This window comes from Gossypium hirsutum, chromosome A12 (assembly GCF_007990345.1).
Source record: "Gossypium hirsutum isolate 1008001.06 chromosome A12, Gossypium_hirsutum_v2.1, whole genome shotgun sequence".
Classification (NCBI taxonomy): Eukaryota; Viridiplantae; Streptophyta; class Magnoliopsida; order Malvales; family Malvaceae; genus Gossypium; species Gossypium hirsutum.
Window position 1 is genome coordinate 12,707,779 of NC_053435.1, and position 23,089 is coordinate 12,730,867.

The following is a 23,089-nucleotide window of genomic DNA, read 5'->3' on the forward strand; positions in this document are numbered from 1 at the left end:
CTCAGGAATGCTCACACATAGTGTGCCTTTCCATATAACCATAACATTTCCTTTTCAATAGTGCTCACATGAACTGTGAAATGGGCTTGTTTACATGAGTTATGGGTCGGAATGTCAGTTACACAATGCTGCTCACACAAGCTGTGGAGAATTCGTAACAAATGTAAGACCTCGACCATCAGTAGGACATTCAAGACCAGCACCCGAAATATGGAATCCTTAATGACATGTCATTCATATCCTAAGAATTCTTAAGGTTCAAACGGGATTATTTATCCATCAATTACTCAAACATCAATTTACATGTATTTTCAAGTCAGTTTATGAATAACACAATATAATCGATAATCAATCAAACTATCGTTAATAAGATTATAATTTATACGAACTTGCCTCGATATCTATAATCGTAAAAGTAGAACTAGAGACTAATCCAAAGCTTTCAACTTTCCTCGATTTAAATCTAGTTGTTGTTTATCTTGATCTAAATGAATAATTTCATTCAATTAAGTACCTCAAATTAACCTCAATATTCAATTCAATCTTTAATTTATATAATCATAAAATTACAAAATTACCTCTCCCATTTTAACTTTTTCACAATTTAGTCCTTAAGATCATAACTTGAAAGTTAACTATTTTAACCCAAACCCATGTTCACTGGTTCTACAAAGGACCTTGGAATAGCCCATAATTACCAACATTTCACATTAAAACCCATGGATTTTTACACTTTCAACAATTTAATCCCTAATCCCAAATTCATCAAAAACCACTTGACAAAACAAGTTTGTATAACAACTAAGATTGATAATCTATCAATTGACATAAAAAAATTCAAAAATAATCATAGAAAGTCCCTCAAAATTTAACAATTTTTCAAATTAACCCCTGAGCTAACGAGACTAAGCTAAAATGAACTCAAAAACATAAAAATTAATAAAAATGGGACTTGAAAACCTACCATGCACAAGACACAAATGACCGAATGCTCCAAGCTCCCCTTCTAATGATGATTTCGGTCAAAGGTTGATGAAATGAGGAAGATGATTATATTTGGCTTAATTAACTTTATGTTTATTTACTAATTTACCATCTTACCTTTATTATTAATCAAAAAATTCTATTAAACCTTGTCCATAGCTATTCACTAACTTAATTATGGTATAATTACCATCTAAGTCCATTAATTTACCTTTCCATAGTCATTTAGTTCTTTTAACTAATAGAATTCAACTTTTGCACCTTTTTCAATTTAGTCATTTTTACCTAATTAACCATTTAAACTTCAAAATTTATTAACAAAACTTTAATACAACTCTAATATAACCCCATAAACCTTAAATAAATATTAAATAATAACTCACTTGTCGGATTTGTGGTCCTGAAACTATTATTTCCGACACTACTAAAAACAAGCTATTACAACTTCATTTCTTGATTCTAGAATCCCTATGAAGTTCTGGATGATATTTCAAACATATAAGACATGATATTCTTGTGGTTACCTCGAACATTCCCCAAATTTCGTATTGTAGCCAAAATTCTCGTGGCTTCATTAGATATCAAACATAATCCCTTAATATTCTGAGCCACATATAATCATAAACACGTCAAAAAGAATGCCCAAGCCTCCTCCATCTCTTGCTCTACCAAGGAAAAAGAGGACCAACGTTTTTATTCCAATCCTAAGAAACAACCACCAACAGTTACTTCTTGTACTTACCATAGAAGAATGTGTCATTTTTGAACAATGGGTTTAAAGTCCAGAAAACTTCAACAATAGCAACTTGAATGTTTAGAATAAACGATGAAATATATGCATTCCTTTAACAAAATTAGTAGCTAGTTGTACGATTGCACCCGATCATCATATAATCACCTCATAAACTTTTACTTCACCTACCATGCTTTCTTGTATGAGATGGGATAATGATATCTGCTCCGAATCTCGAGAATTAAAACTAAAAGGGGCATGTGCAAATTTGATACAACCAATGCAATGATGGAATCACAAATTAAGCTAGAATCCAATTTTGAATGATCTTTCGATACCCTTGTTGCAACGCATGTATGCGGGTTGTTATATATGTAAATTTTCCACATATGTTTCTTTTGTATATAGGCTACTCAAATCTGTCACATGCATTCCTAGTCATATTTAATGCATTTACATGCATAATGTTAGCATTGACTCTATGACATTGAAATTTGATGACTATAATGTTGTAATCCCCAGTTCTTCTCTTCATGACATCTATCGATGGAAAAAGTAGTCCGAATGTGAGCTAACCATTGTCATCAATTGGAGGGTAATTCAAATCAAATAGTTCATGAGCATATCCGGGAAATTCATGGCCGCAAGTGTGGACACCTAACATCCAATAATAGCTTAGCAATATACATGTACAATGATTGTGACTCATTCGGATAGAAACTATTGGTTCGTCTAACAACTTAAGATCATTGGCAATGACAGCTTCAACATCAACTTCTTTCTAGGCTTGAGCTTGAGCTTGAGCTTGAGCTTGGGCTTAGGCTTGGGCTTGGGCTTTAGTGAAGTCACCAAAGTCATCATATGTGATTTTCCCAATCTCCAGGATCAAATCTTTGAAAATCATTTAGAGAAGAAGTGAGGCTAACGGGTAGGGCAGACTGTGCATCAGCAATCCAATGGGGTAAAGCTTGCCCTCTCTTCTGACCATCTAACTGCGTGGCATGTTCCTTACTGAACCCTTTTTCCTCACCTTCAAGAACTAAGCTATGTAAGTATTCGGCATTTGTAGGCCCTGTACACTGAACCATTTTCGAGAATGCGCTTTCTCTGTTAACTAGCAGTTCCTTTGGAGTATTGTGTTCTAGAACCTGAAAAAGCAACATCAGAAGTTATCTAGGCACCAGTGAGTATCTTCGTTTTTATTCCCCAATCAAAAGGCAACTTAATCAGGCACAGTAAAGTATATAGTTGGTAAATATTTGCCAAGTCACTCTGAGAATGGAGTCAATCTTGCCTTGAAGATATCATACAGCTACAAGCAATCTATTAAATGAAATGGAAATTTTGCAGAAAGGAAAAGAAGCCAGAAATATGAAGGGAATAACACAAGTGAGAAGGAGCACCTGACCAGCATCAAGTACAAGAATCCGGTCACAGTCAATAATGGTATTTAGTCTGTGAGCAATAATCAGGATGGTGCAAGATTTGAATTCTTCACGAATGGTTTTCTGGATAAAAGCATCAGTCTTAACATCCACTGTTGCAGTTGCTTCATCAAGAACCAGAATCTTTGACCTTCGCAACAATGCTCGGGCAAGACACAATAATTGTCTCTGCCCAACACTAAAATTCTCCCCACCCTCCAAAACCTTGAGGCAGACGATGAGAATATTATTTCAACACTTCACTTCTTGCTTTGATTAATATATACATAAGTTTCTTCATTCACAAAAGGTTATACATATTAAGGTTTACTTTAAATACCATTAAAAGCTTAATAGACATAGAATTCAAGCAAATATTTGCAGAAATACATGATTTCCCTTTTATTTTTGACTATTTTTCTATTTAATACCTCTGCATCCACACCGAAAGAGTTCCTCAAGATGACATCCTTCAAATGTGCCCTTTCTAAAGCCTCCCAAAGGTCATCATCATTGTGCTCATTAAACGGATCCAAGTTTAATCGCACAGTTCCTGAATAAATTAAAAACGACCATTAAGATGAGAAACTTTAATGTCGGATGATATTCTCTAGCAAATATTGTGTCATAAAAGCACAATAATTTAAAACATAAAACGAGAACTTGGCCGAGGACAATCAAGAGTTAAATTCATTACCGGAAAAAAGAACAGGGGATTGTGGTATGATACTAAGAACCTTCCGCATATCTGTCAGTCCAAATCTGGCAACATCGCAACCATCAATCAAGATTCTTCCTTTTTCCAGCTCTACAATTCGAAACAAAGCATTCAGCATGCTGGATTTCCCTGCACCAGTTCTTCCAACTATCCCTAGCTTCTCACTTGGAGAAATAATAAAGGACAATCCACACAAGACCGGTGGAAGTTCAGGTCTATATTGTAGGACAACATCCTCAAAGTGAATTGACCCAGATGATGGCCAACCAGGTGGAGGACTGCGGCTCTCGATTACGTCTGGAGCCTCTGGAGGCAAATTGATATATGTACTCACACGTTCCACAGCATTCAAGCTGTTCTCAGCTTTGCTTGCTTGTCTTAAAACACCACTCAATAGCCTAGTGATATTTAATGTATAACTAAGTAGACCCATTGTTGATGCAAATGCTGCCTTGTTTTCTGCTCTTCCATTCTGCAGAACAGTGACGGTTGCTGTTAACCAAATAATGAGGCCTCCTAGAGTTTCTAATCTTATAGCCAGCCAATGATTTGAACTAGTTTTTGCCAGCGTGAATCTGATATTATTATCCATGGACCTCCCAACAACATTGGCAATCCGATCATAAGCTCTGTATGCACGAATGGATGAGAAGCCATCGAATGCTTCTCTAAATTGTGCATAAACAGGTGATCTGGTAATAGAATCCAAGCGTTTTACTTCACGAGATGTGCTCTGCAAAAGCAAATGGTCATTGAAATTTGAGAAGAGAATATCTGTGCTAGAAGAAAGATAATAATCAGTAAAGAATACTTAAATGTCACGAAACTAAGGTAGAATACTTGCTTATATACATACTGAACTAGGAAAATAAAATGGCATTTACAGATGAAAATTATGATGCTAGAAAGAAGTCTCAACTTTCAACCTTTGTCATCTGGACATTCATTTTCCCAAAGTACCAGCGTCCAAAAAATACTCAAACATGGTATGAGGTCTAGTCCTCCAAATATATGGAAAAACTTAGAAAAAATTGAGCAGACATATACAAGGAACACACCCCTGAGTCCAGGTAATATAGGTCTGGTAATTAGAAAGTATTTTTTTCTTAAATTTCCACATGTAACTGACAATTATGGAGCATACCTGATAATATAGATAGGCTGCATAAAACAAGATGAGAAGTGGCATGATGGCCCAAAATGAAAATATGCTCACGATGCTTATCAGTGTAAAAGTTGAAAGAAGCTGCCACAACTGATTCAAAAACATATCCATAGAAGTGGCAACATTACGATCTATATCACCTAGATCTCTTGAAAACCTATTGATTACTCGCCCAATTGGATTAGTCTGGAAAAACAACATTGGAGCTCTTAGGATGGAATTTAGCATCATATCATGCAATCTTCTGGCTGCACCGAGACTTGAAGTAATAAGCCAAAACGAGTTTGTCAGAATCACAGTTACCTGAATCCATTAAAATGGTAAGTAACTCATTGTAATAAGCACTAAAATAAAAGATGAAACAGCTATTGCTTTATGAATCAATTTTTGGTTCTGGCAGGAAGACAGACAGACAGACCAGAGAAAATGCCTAACATGTTATGCTGTTTAGCTTATGCTTATCTACTTCTAGGAATTATTCTCCATATCACTGCATTCATTGCATATTTTACAGTAAATAAAAGTTATATCCTACAAAATTACTGCTCATTTAAAAAGATAACTTGTTCTTTGAATAATCGTATTTAAAGCTAAGCCATCGCTTAGCTTTCTTGATAAGATAAGCAGAGTATAAATAGATATCAATACAAACCACTTACTAGATGCAGAAAAAGATGCACCAACCTGACTAAATCCTAGAAGCGCATAAATGAGAATGTAAAATTCAGGCTTATAACTCTTTGAAGCACTTTTATCTGTCCAAAAGCGTAACCACATGCTGCTTAAAATTCTAAGAACTTCAGTTGAAAAGTAGAATGTAAAAAGTATCACAACCACCCATAGGCCTCCTATAGCATCCTTATACCTGCAAAACAGTAAAAGACAAATAGGTTCTATGCCCATCTCAAGTTGAATTGATGTGAAGTGCAGTTGATTTAAATGTGAATTATGTTAAGCATCTAACCTCAAACCTATTGTCAATAGGTGGAGAGACTCGACACAAGCAAAAAATCATAGGAAATCTAATAGTTAATTGATGAGAGATAACACCATGTAACATTGTATCATTTGGTAGCTTAATAGGGGGACTACACATGGACAACCTCATATCTTTTATTTTTAGGAAACCTGTGTTAAGATTTTTTTTTCTTTATTGTGTCATTTTATGTAATCTCTTATTTTCAGTATCTGATTCTTTTTCCTTTATTAGGATTTGATTAGATTTTATTTGATTCTTTTTTCTTTCTCCCTTGCTATTTAAAGGGAGAACAGTTTTCATAAAATACAGAGCACATTCTCTTAGCCTTTTTCTCTCTATTTCTTTAATAAGATGGAAGCAATTATTAAAATCAAAGTTAATATGAAAAGCATGAGGTTTAGTGTACTAATGAGTATAGGGTGTTATCCTATATTACCTCATAAGAACATTCCAGCTGACCAGACCTGTTTCCCTTTCTTCTTGCTTTACAAGTGTAGCTTTCATGCCTTTCCTCCTGTTTGCAGCATTTGCATCTTTTAGAATATCATTTATCTTACTCTCAACCATCTTATTGGAATTTGGTTCTAAGTTTTCCATGTCTATGTATCTTTCATCTCCCTTCCCTTCTTGTTTTTCCATTTTCCCAGCATTTTCCATCAACTTCTGAAATATCCTTCCTTTTCTGGAGACTTCCTCAAAGGTACCCTCTTCTTTAATTACACCATTAGAGACAACAAGGATGTAGTCTACATGTGGAAGACAATGCAGCTGGTTTGTGACAAGTATTCTGGTTTTTCCTTGTAATTCTTCCTTGATACACCTGTTGAAAACCTGCAAATGACTTCAGATTAGACCATATAGCATAACCACAAGAAATCTATTTTCAGATCAACGAAGGTTGAAAATACATTAGAAAGAAAAAGGTAATGTGGAAAGAATATACGAGAAATATTTGGGCTTATGTTCTTTGGGTTTCCTGCTGTCATTTTTCATTTATGGCTTTGGACCTATTTTAAGCCCAATTTATTCAAAAGCTTCCTCATCCTTTCTGGAAAAGAAGTAATAGATCTATAGTTTCCCACTAGAATCTTAGGAGTCTATATATTATGTGATCTTTACATTAAAAAAAAAAAAAACTATCCTCATATAAGATTTCAGCACCGCTGCTCTTATTTCTTCACCTAGGTAAATCTCATTTCTTCACCTCAACTTCTAAACCTATCAAATCTCACACAAAAACTAAAATTCTTTGGCTATGTTCACCTTTTTGACCTTATTAACCAGAACATTTAGCCTCACTTAGTTTTCTTGTATCCAACAGAAGCCCTAGATTCATATCGGTTTGACGCAAACCTTCATGCTTCCAGGTAGAATGTGAAAGAAATTGCATTAATCAGAGTAAACAAGTTACCTGTTCTGCAACATGAGCATCAAGGGCACTTAAAGGGTCATCAAATATGTACACATCTGAATTGGAATAGACAGCTCTAGCCATGGAAACTCTCTGTTTCTGCCCACCACTTATGTTCACACCTCTTTCACCGATCTCAGTGAGGTCATGATCCTGAAGGACAATGTTAAATAGTTAAGGAGACATTCCATGGTAGAAAAAGAAATTACAAGATGTTTTAAATTCACGTAACAGGAAGGATGTCAAGATCCTCCTGTAGAGCTGTCACATCAATTGTCTTCCAATACTGTTCTGGTTGAAAGCTAGACCCAAACAAAATGTTGTCACGAACCTGTGAAAATAAATTTTAAGTATATAAGCAAGCATGCTATAGAAAGGAAAATTTCTTAGTCAAAGAAAATTGGAAGCTGTAGAAAATTGAAATGGAAGTAAACATCAATAATGAACATAAGCAACGCTGCAACTTACAGTAGCATTAAAAATCCATGAAACTTGAGGAACATAAGCAACAGTCCCTCTTATAACAACACTTGAATTTGCATCTGGAGGAAGCTCCCCTAGAATCGCCGATATAAGGGATGTTTTTCCTTCTCCAGTTCCACCAACAATTGCGAGTAAGCTGCCAACCGGTACATCTAGATTGATATTTGATAAAGTGGGCTTCTCTGCCTGAAAAAAGAAGAAATAAAAAAAAATAATTCCAAATTGTCTTTATCCAGAAAAGTTGCATCTTGCAATATTAACAATGTTAAGGTTAATAAGTGCATGAGATCTTCCTCACTATAAAGCAGGAAGTAGTGCATGGTAAATCACTAAGCTGCTATTGCTATTTCTAAGTTATCATGTCCTATGTATCCAAAGCTATAATTCTACAGTCGATCCCTTCAGACAGAACAAAATATCTAAAAAGTCAACTTGCGTTCCGTCTTTCCAGTCACTTACAAAGAATTGAGACAAACCAAATTTATCGACTGATGATTAGTAAAACCCTTCACAAGCAATATTAAATACAGAATTCCAGTCTAGAAAGCACTTGACTCATAATTTGAGAGGTATAAAAACAAGAAAAGAACTTTAAAATGACCTTTAAATCCCATGAAAAGTTTCCATTCTTAATTGAGATGGCTAGAAGCCCTGGCTGAAGAGGTGGATTTGGTGCTAGAACTCTCTCTTCAGCTAAGAAAAGCTCCTCAAGACGTTGCAACGATACATTTGCATTTGCAACCTAAAAACCAAGGATTAGACTGTCAAGAATCCAATAGAAGCTATTTAATAACTCCATTAAGCTAATGACTGGCGAATCTTGAAAATTGTAGCAATTACATTGCAAATAATGATCAACTAAAAACTAAATACATACACCTTTTAAGCTTATTTTTCATTCATGGCCGTAATATCATAAATTTTCTTAGACATCTATTAAGTTGTTGAGTGACAAACCAGTTTTATTGTCTGGCTAACAGGTTGTGATACGAGTCACAAAAGCCCAAATTCTTGAGGGCAAGGCCCAATAAGAAGATTCCAAGCCCAATCAAGAAATCCACCTATACTTAGTTGAAAATCAGGCCAAATTGTCAAAGTGGCCCAAGTTGTAAAGTTTTATTTTTATTTATTTATTTATTTTACTTAGTTTAAATGTTTATCCAAGAGTCCCAAATAAAAGACCCTTGGCCGAATTTCCATATTAAAATAATTAGGAGTTTTTTTTTAGTTTTAGTCTTAGTGTTCTAATTAAATTAGGAAAACATTTGAAAGGCCTATTTATATGGCTTGGCCAACCACCCTACATTACATTACAATTACATTGAAAATTTCAGATTTGATTTGAGTGAAAATTCTCTTTGAGTTCTTCAAGGATTTTCTCTTGAGTTTTCTTTAGAATTTGTTTTAACAATCTTTTTGATTGTGGGAGCTATCTTCAACCTTCTTCTTGCCATTGATATTCTTTGGAGGGGAGATTAGAGCCGTTTGAAGGGAGTTGTGAGATCTTTCGAGATTTCAAGGCTTCTTAGGACTTATCTTTTAATTTCTTACTGTCAATTCTTTCTTTATTTCTACTTGTGCTGAATCATTATCTAATCTATTTTCTGTTCTTATTGTGTTTTCAGCCTTTTTCTATCTTAAGGAATCAGCCCAAAAATCCCCAATTTCTAGGGTTTTTCCATACTCTTTTTGGGTAAAATTAGATTGTCGAAATTTGGGGAAAACTATCTTGGTGTTCAATTGGGCAGAATCACAATTTCCTTGAGGGTTTCAAGAACCCTAACACTTATTTCTATTCTCAATTTGATTCTTTGCTGATTTGGGGATTTTATTTCAGATCTGAAAATTCAAAAATCTAATCTTTTAATTTTCTGTTTCGTTTCAGATCTAATTGTTTAGGGTTTTCGTAGGAGTTTCTCGTGACTTGGCAACTCGATCTTGGTCTGCGCGCAACCCCGTATCATTTGGTATCAGATTTTGGGCGTTTTGGGTGTTCTTGGTTGATTTCTAAACTGATCTCTATTTTTAAAGCATAAACGGCAGTTTTACCCAGAAAATTTGTTCAAAAAAAAATTCATTTGAGTGGGTAAACGTTGTCCGATTGATCTGAAATTTTACATACATGTGTTTGGCACTGTGATTGAATATAAAAAAATTATTCCCGCAAAAAAATCAGTCAAAAAGTCAAAAAAATCGAAAAAAAGACGAAATCCAATAAAAATTTAAAAAAAATTCAGCGGGTTGAGTTTGGTGCCCAAACTTTCCAGATCAAAAATCAAATATTTAAGGACATTCGAGATTTAATTTGTGATTTTTTGAGATCAGGAACACCTCGAACGAAGTTGTCAAGTTACTCCATAGTTTTTCGGGTTTTCTGTTTTCAGCAATTTTTATTGATTCTTAGCTGTAGGTTTTCATTTGTTTGCTTTTTATTATCCTTTTAAAATATCTAACACCTTCTTGTTTCTTGTGTTAGTAGGATTTAAACGTGTGCACAATCCTTCCTCGGTGCAACACGAATCACTTGGTGTCTCGTCAGTTTTTGGCATCCTAGTGCAAATTAGGATTCTTTGGTAGTTTGGTTCACACTCTCTAATTGGTTGATATAAACTCTGATAAAAAACTCACAAGATTGAATTCGACCTCATTGAGAATTTGATTTTTCTTTTTGAGTGATTAATGGTGAGGTTTGCTAACTTTTATTTTTGAGTGTTGAGTGTTTATTTTTTACAGGTTTTGAAGATGTCTAAAGGTGATAATAATGATGCACTTATGAAAGTCCAACAACAGTTAGACAGACATACTGCTGCAATCACACAAATAAATGCTACACTTCAAGCATTGAATACTACTTTGAATGAGGTACGAGTGAATCAAAAACATCAATATCGAGATCCAATTAAGAAAGATAGGGATAACCAGCCCCATAGGTGCAACCCTCAACGTGTCCCTAGAATGGATGATGATTGTCATGATCATGGACAATCATCTTTGGCAAAACCAAAGAGCGAGCAGCAACGAGAACATCTCTTTCATACTCGCTGCCACGTACAAGGTAAGCTTTGTAGAGTTATTATTGATGGTGAAAGTTGCTCGAACATAGCCAGCACGACGATGGTGGAAAAGCTTTGCTTAACCACAAGGGCTTAGCAACGAAGGCCAATTTAGGGTCACTCAACAAGTGCGCATCGCCTTTTCTATCAGTAAGTATCAAGACGAAGTTGTGTGCGACGTAATGCCTATTCAAGCCTGCCATTTGTTGCTAGGAGAACCGTGGCAACTGGATCGAAAAGTCACTCACGATGGTCGTACCAATAGGTATTCTTTCAAGCATCAAGGAAAGAAACTCACCTTAGTGCCGCTCACTCTGGAATAAGTCCATGAGGACCAAATCAAACTGAAAAATTCTGTTAAAACAAGTGAGAAAAAAGAAAAAGAGAATGAAAAAGAGCAAAAAGAGATTGAGAGTGAAAAGGAATGTGAAACAGAAAAGAAAATTGAAAAAGAAGTTGAAGAAAGAAGAGAAAATGAGTTAGAAAAAGACGAGGAAAGGCTAGTGAGGAATGTTTCCACTAACCAAGATATGAATTTTTCTTGTGTTGCTACTTTTCAGGTTCCCGAAAGATCGAAAGATAACTTTCAACTTCAATACCTCTCAAATGAAAGACGCTTTCATACGATCAACTTAGGCAAAGATGAAATCACACTACATGATCCCGAAGGTAAGCGAGGTAAGGAAATTTTAGAAACCGAGTCCAGTGCAGATTTGAAAATTATTAATAAAACTTTTGGTGACTTAGTTCTTAAAAGATCCCCTCATTTTGATCCGATTAATTGTTACTCTTCGATTGTGGTTGATAAAGTCATTACAAAAAGAAGCGTGATTTGTTATTCTCTTGATTTACCTTGTGTAAAATCCTCGAATTTGTCCAAATCTGTTTTGGAGAATAAGGTAACGAAATTTTCCAAATTTGTTTTCAATTTATATTCGTGCCTTAAACAGTTTATGTGGTTGTACATGAAGTTTGAGTTCCATTTGACAAAGGTTAACTCAACAACGGAGATTCGACTACACTATGCCCCCGATGAACGAAGGTTTGTTTTAAATGAAAAAGGTAAAATCGACCCTTATTCTTTTGCTTATCGAGGTAAGATGCTTGAAACCTTTGAAACACTTTTGTACTCCTCGGATAGTGATAAAGATCGTGTTGATGAACACTTAGATCGAAACATGCTTGACTGTCCTATTTTATTTATTGATGATCTATCTGTTTTGATGGTTGATAAAAAGATTCTTGTTTTTGATAATGCATGTGTGAGTGAATCTATAGACCGTCGATTAATGCATGGTATGATTATGCAACTCTGTGAACCATGTAAATCTTTTCAAATACCTACTTGTGACGATTATGTTTACCATTTGATTTATTACTCGCAATTTATTCATGGTTTGCGGGAACAATGTGAGACGACTGAATGCCTTAAAACATGTCCATCTTTGTTTCAAATATTTGACGAGGCAGTGGTGAGTAAATTAGATTGTTTGCATGGTAATCTGAATCTGTCCATTCACATGCGTTATACCTGTTCTGTTATGCTTATGATTGGACTACAAGCTTGTTTCCGTTGCTATTTACTATCTCATGGATATTCTTTTCAGTGGACTCAATTGCCATTAGTCCCGTTCGATAGAGGAAAGTCGAGTTCATTTGATTTTTCAGATTCGAGGACGAATCTTTTTGAGGAAGGGGGAATGATACGAGTCACAAAAGCCCAAATTCTTGAGGGCAAGGCCCAATAAGAAGATTCCAAGCCCAATCAAGAAATCCACCTATACTTAGTTGAAAATCAGGCCAAATTGTCAAAGTGGCCCAAGTTGTAAAGTTTTATTTTTATTTATTTATTATTTTACTTAGTTTAAATGTTTATCCAAGAGTCCCAAATAAAAGACCCTTGGCCGAATTTCCATATTAAAATAATTAGGAGTTTTTTTTTTAGTTTTAGTTTTAGTGTTCTAATTAAATTAGGAAAACATTTGAAAGGCCTATTTATATGGCTTGGCCAACCACCCTACATTACATTACAATTACATTGAAAATTTCAGATTTGATTTGAGTGAAAATTCTCTTTGAGTTCTTCAAGGATTTTCTCTTGAGTTTTCTTTAGAAGTTGTTTAACAATCTTTTTGATTGTGGGAGCTATCTTCAACCTTCTTCTTGCCATTGATATTCTTTGGAGGGGAGATTAGAGCCGTTTGAAGGGAGTTGTGAGATCTTTCGAGATTTCAAGGCTTCTTAGGACTTATCTTTTAATTTCTTACTGTCAATTCTTTCTTTATTTCTACTTGTGCTGAATCATTATCTAATCTATTTTCTGTTCTTATTGTGTTTTCAGCCTTTTTCTATCTTAAGGAATCAGCCCAAAAATCCCCAATTTCTAGGGTTTTTCCATACTCTTTTTGGGTAAAATTAGATTGTCGAAATTTGGGGAAAACTATCTTGGTGTTCAATTGGGCAGAATCACAATCTCCTTGAGGGTTTCAAGAACCCTAACACTTATTTCTATTCTCAATTTGATTCTTTGCTGATTTGGGGATTTTATTTCAGATCTGAAAATTCAAAAATCTAATCTTTTAATTTTCTGTTTCGTTTCAGATCTAATTGTTTAGGGTTTTCGTAGGAGTTTCTCGTGACTTGGCAACTCGATCTTAGTCCGCGCGCAACCCCGTATCAGGTTGATTCTTAAGAACTTTGATAAATGAGAACAACTACTGAAGGTACAAAAATTTACCGCATGAAACTTAATTCTCAATAAACGAAAAAATAAATACCTGAGAAATAAACTATAAAAGTTTTCCCTCCAATAAGATTTCAGCAATGAAGAATATACAGCTGTAAGCCAATTACATTATGCAAGATATAATGATGTAAGGGGTGAAGTAAGTTAAACCTGACTTAACAAATTAGGAAGACATTCCAGAGGAATTCGTAGCAATGCAAACAATGAAAGTGATGTGAATGCCCTTACTGGTGTCAGATCCCCACCAAGCAAAGTGAACATCCCAAATGAAACTACTATTACAACAACTGGTATGCTGTTCAATATGAATCTGTTAAACTGCAACAAAAGGCAACTTATTAAAACAAAATATGGTAAAACAGTCATAGTTTTTGTAGCCTGAAGACTAGCAGCATCAATAGCTGCTCCAACAAGAGCAGTTTAAGATTAGCCACATAAATAAATAAGCATTTAAAGTGCGTTTACATTGCATGCAACTTGCATAACTGACATACATACTATAACATCTAGTTTATAAATCATGGATTTGTAGTCACAAGATAGGCCACCAATTCCTGGAAACTTGCTTAAAATGGAGGTTCAAATATTATGCTGGTGGCCACTGGCCACCAAAATCACATTTCCCTTAGAAAAGAAAATATATCAAATGACGAAGCATTGCATGTCCAGGATAATGTTTGATGACCAATAACTGCATTTTCCAGAGCAAAAAGCAAGTGCAACTATTGGTGAAAGGTAATTTTCGCATGCCAACTAGAAATATCGTTTTATGTTTTGGAATGTTCACATAAAAAACACAGACACTCAGAAGCAATATTATAATTCAACTATCATACAGCAGATAGTTGTTGAGCTCTCTAAAGCCATGACAGCTCATCATTCCGTATACTGTGAACTCTAGACTGAAAGCACTTCTCCCATGCATAAAATCTGAAAAGTAATCAAGCACAGATCAGCAATCACTGTCAAATATCAAGATAATATAGTGAAACCTAAGGAAGTGCTTTCTGAATTAGACCATACTTCACAGTGTCCACAGCAGCTAGAATTTCATTCATAAGATTGACCTCATGTCAGTCCACTCTAGTCTTTGCTTGGTCATCTTTTGCATTTTGCTAACCACAATAGTCTTTCTCCATGTGTAAACAGAAATCAGTTAACACATGATCAATCATCAGATAGATGATTTAAATTATTTTCATCTTCAATGACAGTAGTTATCATAAGATCATTGACATGGAAAATGATTTCCCAATTTAAATTCATTTTGCTTGCCTTGCTGGCAGATTTCTCAGTGAGAACGTTTAATCTAATAATTTAGTTTTTCTAACTATGTATTCTTTGAGGCTCTTTTGCTCTCTTTCTTTTTTCTTTTCTCCAATAGAAGTAGACTGCATGAGTTATGGAGGTTAGTTATCAGTAAACTTCACAGACAGGGTTTAAACTACAATTAAGTTGGCAGAACATCATGTTGAAATATGTATATATTTTAAATTTATTTAGGTAGATAAATCTTATTTGGGTAGATAAGTTTTATTCATATTCTAGAAATATTTTTATTTTGTCTTTTAGTAGTTTACTAGAATAAGGGAACTATTTTCTTTTATGTTTTAGTAGTTTATTAGAATAGGGAACTATTTTCCCAATTAGAATTAAGACTCTTTTCTGTATTTAAGTTCAATTCTTTAGTTAATAAGATCTGTACAATTTTATTCAAAGCTCTGAGATAGGTTAAAATCTCTAGTAACATCATGGTTAAAACAGCCTTCACTGGAGATAAGAGATCCAGCAATCAAATAGAGGAAGAAAGTTCTACAGTTGAAACAACTACCGAGAGTACAATGACTCAAGGGACAGAGGCGTCTCACCTTTCTTTTCCACTGACATCTCACAAGTTGAATGGCAAGAATTATCTGGAATGGTCGCAATCCGTAAAATTAGCAATTGATGGGCGCGGCAAGCTAGGTCATTTAAATGGAGAAGTTGAGCGACCACAAGTGGGCGATCCAAAGATGAGCAAGTGGAGGTCAGAAAATTCTATGATAATTGTGTGGCTTATTAATTACATGGAAGCATCCGTAGATAAACCTTTTCTTTTCTTCCAACTGCTAAAGATGTTTGGGACGCTGTGAAAGACACCTATTCAGATTTAGAAAAGCTGAGGTTAAAAAAGGAACAAGGAAAAAGTAATTAAAGAGATATAAAAAAAAAAAAAAAAAAAAAAAAAAAAAAAAAAAAAAGAGGAAGAAGAAGGAGACAAGGAGAAAAGTAATGTTAAAGCCAGGGTTTAAAGCTAATGATGATAATTCTGCTCTTGTAACTATTAAAAAAATGATGATAGTGAAAAAAAGAAAAACCTTGGTGCGATCACTGTAAAAATATTGGCACACTCGTGAAACGTGTTGGAAGCTCCATGGGAAACCGACAAATGGAAGGAAAAAGAGTGGCAATGGTCGTGGTTCACAATCAGGGGATAGTAGATCTTTCCAAACAACTAATGGAAATTATGAGGGCCAAAGTTCTCTAGAAAGGTCTCCATTCACTAAGGAACAATTAAAGCATCTACACAAGTTTTTTCAATCACCACAATTTCGGATGAATTCTTCTATTCCTAACTCATCCAATAATCTTTCTTCCTCTTTTGCCCAATCAAGTACTAATTTTTCTATTTTTTCCAATGTCAAGCCTTGTAAAACAAACACATAGATCGTTGATTTTAGAGCTAGTGATCACATGACTAGCAATCATTTTCTTTTTTCAACTTACACACCTTGCACAGGAAACAAAAAGATCAAAGTAGCAGATGGGTCCTTCTCGGCAATAGCCGAGAAAGGCACTGTTAAAATTTCATCTTCCTTGGTTGTACATGACGTTTTACATGTGTCAATCTAGCTTGTAATCTCATATCGGTCAGTAATTATCCCAGTCCTCAAATTGTCATGTTATATTTGACTCTTTTATGTATAAGTTTCAGGACATGGTCTCAGGGAGGATAATTGGCAATGCTAAAGAATTTGGTGGAATTTACTTTCTTGAAGACGACCATCTAAGTCAACCAACAACTACTTTATGTTTAAATTCTGTTTCTGATTTTGATAAGGTTATGATTTGGCATTATAGGGCTTAGACATCCTAATTTTTATTATTTAAGATACTTGTTACTTAATCTATTTAAAAATAAAAGTCCTTCATATCATTGTGAATTTTGTGAATTGGCTAAACATCATCGGTCATTCTTTCCACCTCAAAAAATAAAGCCTCCAAACCTTTTTCGTTAATTCATAGTGATGTTTAGGGACCTTCAAGGGTCTCGACTTTTTCAGGAAAACGTTGGTTTGTCACATTTATTGATGATCATACTCGACCTTGTTGGGCGTTTTTATTAAAGATAAGTCTGAAGTTAAAAATGTATTTCAGTCTTTTTATGCTATGGTGAAAACACAATTTGGTGTGAAATAGAAGTATTTCGAACTGACAATGGTGGGGAATTTTTTAGCAACCAATTAGGTGTTTTCTTAACCAAACATGGAATAGTCCACCAAAGTTCTTGTACAAATACACCACAACAAAATGGGACTGCAAAAGAAAAAAACCGACATCTTTTGGAAGTAACTAGAGCCTTGATGTTGACTAGTCAAGTACCAAGTTATCTTTGGGGCAAAGTCTTGTTAACAGCTACATATCTTATTAATAGAATACTCAGTAGAACTCTAAATTATAGAACTCCTTTTAGTCTCTTTAAGATAACTTTTCTAACTCTAAATTGATTACAGATTTATCCGTCCGAGTTTTTGGGTGTAGTGTTTTTGTTCATCTTCACAACCAAGGTAAACTAGATCCTAGTGTCATGGGTTGCGCATGGGAGCCCGCAACCATGACACATCTGTGTGATCCATCAAGAAGAAAGGAGGTCATTTGGCCCAATCGGACCGGCCCGTTGCTTGAAGAGATTGAAGGCCCATCTACAAGTTAAGACAAATATGGAAACATGATCTTATAAGATATTATTTATAATATTACATATCTTAAATAAGATATGTAATCTTAGAAGATATGATTTTATATTCTTAAAGATTTGATGGTAGGTGCCCTTTAATCGTAGCCGTTGATGTACTTAATTTTGTACCGTTGAGAGGCTCTACTATAAATAAGAGACCTCTTCCCTCATTGTAAAGCACTTGAGTTTTGAGTAAAAAGAATCCTTGAGAGCATTCACTCAAACTTTTCTCTCTTGTGTTCTTATTTTCCCTGGCTTGTTCTTATCTCATTCTTCTTTCATCTTGTTGGCTTTGAGTTGTGTTTTGGGAGGAATTCTGTTGAATCCTTCTTTTGTGGAAGTTAGGCTGACTTAGGCATTTTTGGAGTAAGAAACTGCCTAAGGCCGCACGGATTCTGAGGCAAGAATCTTAAGTTCGTGACAGTTGGTACCAGAGCCAGTTCGAAAGCACTTTTGAGATATGTCGAAAGAAGTTGTTGATCAGAATGAGCCAATGAGACCCGTGGGAGGGCCAGAAAGGCTAGTCGATCGAGGGATATGCTGTCGAGCTTGGAAATTCGAGTGGTTAATCTCGAGGAGTCCGTTGGTGACATGAAGGAGACACTCGAAGTGGTCCTAACCCGTATGGAGGAACTGAGGGAAGATAGCAAGGAGTTTGTGTTGGACTCCCTCAGATCCACTTCGGACAAACTGACAGGGAGGGACAAAGCTCTTGAGGCTCTGCTGACTACCATGAAGGAAGAGATTGCTGAGCTTAAGGGGGAGCTCAGAATCTGTAAGGCTGCCCTGGGAAGTGGGATGTTGGCTTCGGGACCGAAGCAACGTCATGTGGATGTTCCAAAACCCGAGAAGTTCAAGGGGATTAGGTCCGCAAGAGAAGTGGACAACTTCCTGTGGGAATTGGAGCAATATTTTCGAGCAATTGGCATTGAGGATGATGCCACCAAGGTAAACACCGCTTCAATTTACTTTTCTGATGTTGCTCTCTTGTGGTGGAGACGTAGGTCCACGGATGAGAAACGTGGAGAAACGACCATTGGAACTTGGGAGGAGTTCCAAAGAGAGTTGAAGAAGCAGTTTTATCCACAACATGCCGAAAAGGAGGCTCGTGCTAAGTTGCGTCGACTTACGCAACAAGGCACTGTTCGAGATTATGTTCGGGAATTCAGCGAGTTGATGCTTCAGATCTCAGACTTGAATGAGAAAGAAGCATTCTATTGGTTCGATGATGGTTTAAAAATGTGGGACAAGCAAGAGTTGCGTCGCCTAGATATCACCGAATTGACCGAAGCTATGGCTAAGGCAGAAAATTTCTATGATGTTGGGGGTAGAAAGTTTGAGAATAATGATTCTTTCAAACCCAAGTCGAGACCCAAAGGCAATGGTGGGGGAAACAAGGATCAAGGGGAAAGAATGACGAAGGCCCAAAGTCTAGTCAAGGTAAGCCTTGGGATAGAAAAGGACCAATGAAGTGCTTTCTTTGCCAAGGCCCACATAGAATAAGTGTCTGTCCAAAGAGAGCCGCTTTTCATGCCATGGAGGCACGCGAGGAAGCCGAAGATGACACCAAAAGCCTTAATTCGATATTATGAGGTGTCGAAGAGAAGTTAAGCAATGGGTTGATGTTTGTGGACATCATCGTAGCTGGCAGAGATTGAATGCACTTGTTGATACTGGTGCGTCTGATTTATTCATGTCCAAAGAAATGGCAAAGGAACTTGGCCTCAGAATGAGGAAGATTCGGGACGAATCAAACGGTGAATTCAGAAAGCATTCCCATAACAAGAGTGGCAAAAGGGTAGAACTCAAACTTGCAGTGGACACAAGCGACTTAAGGTATCCACTGCCAAGTTTGAGTTCTACCCTTTGCACTCTTGTTATGGGAATGCTTTCTGAATTCACCGTTTTGATCGTCCGAATCTTCCTCAATTCTGAGGCCAAGTTCCTTTGCCATTTCTTTGGACATGAATAAATCAGACGCACCAGTATCAACAAGTGCATTCAATCTTCTGCCAGCTACGATGATGTCCACAAACATCAACCATTGCTTAACTTCTCTTCGACACCTCATAATATCGAATTAAGGCTTTGGTGTCATCTTCGGCTTCCTCGCGTGCCTCCATGGCATGAAAAGCGGCTCTCTTTGGACAGACACTTATTCTATGTGGGCCTTGGCAAAGAAAGCACTTCATTGGTCCTTTTCTATCCCAAGGCTTACCTTGACTAGACTTTGGGCCTTCGTCATTCTTTTCCCCTTGATCCTTGTTTCCCCCACCATTGCCTTTGGGTCTCGACTTGGGTTTGAAAGAATCATTATTCTCAAACTTTCTACCCCCAACATCATAGAAATTTTCTGCCTTAGCCATAGCTTCGGTCAATTCGGTGATATCTAGGCGACGCAACTCTTGCTTGTCCCACATTTTAAACCATCATCGAACCAATAGAATGCTTCTTTCTCATTCAAGTCTGAGATCTGAAGCATCAACTCGCTGAATTCCCGAACATAATCTCGAACAGTGCCTTGTTGCGTAAGTCGACGCAACTTAGCACGAGCCTCCTTTTCGGCATGTTGTGGATAAAACTGCTTCTTCAACTCTCTTTGGAACTCCTCCCAAGTTCCAATGGTCGTTTCTCCACGTTTCTCATCCGTGGACCTACGTCTCCACCACAAGAGAGCAACATCAGAAAAGTAAATTGAAGCGGTGTTTACCTTGGTGGCATCATCCTCAATGCCAATTGCTCGAAAATATTGCTCCAATTCCCACAGGAAGTTGTCCACTTCTCTTGCGGACCTAATCCCCTTGAACTTCTCGGGTTTTGGAACATCCACATGACGTTGCTTCGGTCCCGAAGCCAACATCCCACTTCCCAGGGCAGCCTTACAGATTCTGAGCTCCCCCTTAAGCTCAGCAATCTCTTCCTTCATGGTAGTCAGCAGAGCCTCAAGAGCTTTGTCCCTCCCTGTCAGTTTGTCCGAAGTGGATCTGAGGGAGTCCAACACAAACTCCTTGCTATCTTCCCTCAGTTCCTCCATACGGGTTAGGACCACTTCGAGTGTCTCCTTCATGTCACCAACGGACTCCTCGAGATTAACCACTCGAATTTCCAAGCTCGACAGCATATCCCTCGATCGACTAGCCTTTCTGGCCCTCCCACGGGTCTCAATTGGCTCATTCTGATCAACAACTTCTTTCGACATATCTCAAAAGTGCTTTCGAACTGGCTCTGGTACCAACTGTCACGAACTTAAGATTCTTGCCTCAGAATCCGTGCGGCCTTAGGCAGTTTCTTACTCCAAAAATGCCTAAGTCAGCCTAACTTCCACAAAAGAAGGATTCAACAGAATTCCTCCCAAACACAACTCAAAGCCAACAAGATGAAAGAAGAATGAGATAAGAACAAGCCAGGGAAAATAAGAACCAAGAGAGAAAAGTTTGAGTGAATGCTCTCAAGGATTCTTTTTACTCAAACTCAAGTGCTTTACAATGAGGGAAGAGGTCTCTATTTATAGTAGAGCCTCTCAACGGTACAAAATTAAGTACATCAACGGCTACGATTAAAGGGCACCTACCATCAAATCTTTAAGAATATAAAATCATATCTTCTAAGATTACATATCTTATTTAAGATATGTAATATTATAAAATAATATCTTATAAGATCATGTTTCCATATTTGTCTTAACTTGTAGATGGCCTTCAATCTCTTCAAGCAACGGGCCGGTCCGATTGGGCCAATGACCTCCTTTCTTCTTGATGGATCACACAGATGTGTCATGGTTGCGGGCTCCCATGCGCAACCATGACACTAGGATCTAGTTTACCTTGGTTGTGAAGATGAACAAAAACACTACACCCAAAAACTCGGACGGATAAATCTGTAATCAATTTGAGTTAGAAAGTTATCTTTAAAGAGACTAAAAGGAGTTCTATAATTTAGAGTTCTACTGAGTATTCTATTATAAGATATGTAGCTGTTAACAAGACTTTGCCCCAAAGATAACTTGGTACTTGACTAGTCAACATCAAGGCTCTAGTTACTTCCAAAAGATGTCGGTTTTTTTCTTTTTGCAGTCCCATTTTGTTGTGGTGTATTTGTACAAGAACTTTGGTGGACTATTCCATGTTTGGTTAAGAAAACACCTAATTGGTTGCTAAAAAATTCCCCACCATTGTCAGTTCGAAATACTTCTATTTCACACCAATTGTGTTTTCACCATAGCATAAAAAGACTGAAATACATTTTTAACTTCAGACTTATCTTTTAATAAAAACGCCCAACAAGGTCGAGTATGATCATCAATAAATGTGACAAACCAACGTTTTCCTGAAAAAGTCGAGACCCTTGAAGGTCCCTAAACATCACTATGAATTAACGAAAAGGTTTGGAGGCTTTATTTTTTTGAGGTGGAAAGAATGACCGATGATGTTTAGCCAATTCACAAAATTCACAATGATATGAAGGACTTTTATTTTTAATAGATTAAGTAACAAGTATCTTAAATAATAAAAATTAGGATGTCTAAGCCCTATAATGCCAAATCATAACCTTATCAAAATCAGAAACAGAATTTAAACATAAAGTAGTTGTTGGTTGACTTAGATGGTCGTCTTCAAGAAAGTAAATTCCACCAAATTCTTTAGCATTGCCAATTATCCTCCCTGAGACCATGTCCTGAAACTTATACATAAAAGAGTCAAATATAACATGACAATTTGAGGACTGGATAATTTACTGACCGATATGAGATTACAAGCTAGATTTGACACATGTAAAACGTCATGTACAACCAAGGAAGATGAAATTTTAACAGTGCCTTTCTCGGCTATTGCCGAGAAGGACCCATCTGCTACTTTGATCTTTTTGTTTCCTGTGCAAGGTGTGTAAGTTGAAAAAAGAAATGATTGCTAGTCATGTGATCACTAGCTCTAAATCAACGATCTATGTGTTTGTTTTACAAGGCTTGACATTGGAAAAAATAGAAAAATTAGTACTTGATTGGGCAAAGAGGAAGAAAGATTATTGGATGAGTTAGGAATAGAAGAATTCATCCGAAATTGTGGTGATTGAAAAACTTGTGTAGATGCTTTAATTGTTCCTTAGTGAATGGAGACCTTTCTAGAGAACTTTGGCCCTCATAATTTCCATTAGTTGTTTGGAAAGATCTACTATCCCCTGATTGTGAACCACGACCATTGCCACTCTTTTTCCTTCCATTTGTCGGTTTCCCATGGAGCTTCCAACACGTTTCACGAGTGTGCCAATATTTTTTACAGTGATCGCACCAAGGTTTTTTCTTTTTTTCACTATCATCATTTTTTTTAATAGTTACAAGAGCAGAATTATCATCATTAGCTTTAAACCCTGGCTTTAACATTACTTTTCTCCTTGTCTCC

General features: G+C 36.3%; 1 protein-coding gene across 4 annotated transcripts in view; it reads right to left on the reverse strand.

The window, feature by feature from the left end:
• Window positions 1-2,284: 2,284 nt before the first annotated feature.
• LOC107936190 (ABC transporter C family member 12) overlaps window positions 2,285-23,089 on the reverse strand; it is a 79,661-nt gene continuing 58,856 nt past the window's right edge. For all 4 annotated transcript variants that reach the window (XM_041083950.1, XM_041083949.1, XM_041083952.1 and 1 more), the window contains 12 exons: window positions 13,847-14,014; window positions 8,499-8,639; window positions 7,883-8,083; window positions 7,647-7,745; window positions 7,415-7,567; window positions 6,440-6,834; window positions 5,709-5,889; window positions 5,004-5,327; window positions 3,839-4,592; window positions 3,573-3,694; window positions 3,121-3,366; window positions 2,285-2,865 (listed from right to left, as the gene is read on the reverse strand). In XM_041083950.1, the coding sequence (XP_040939884.1) occupies window positions 2,575-2,865; window positions 3,121-3,366; window positions 3,573-3,694; window positions 3,839-4,592; window positions 5,004-5,327; window positions 5,709-5,889; window positions 6,440-6,834; window positions 7,415-7,567; window positions 7,647-7,745; window positions 7,883-8,083; window positions 8,499-8,639; window positions 13,847-14,014 (3,075 nt within the window). In that variant the 3' untranslated portion in view covers window positions 2,285-2,574. The remainder of the gene's footprint in view (window positions 2,866-3,120; window positions 3,367-3,572; window positions 3,695-3,838; window positions 4,593-5,003; window positions 5,328-5,708; window positions 5,890-6,439; window positions 6,835-7,414; window positions 7,568-7,646; window positions 7,746-7,882; window positions 8,084-8,498; window positions 8,640-13,846; window positions 14,015-23,089) is intronic.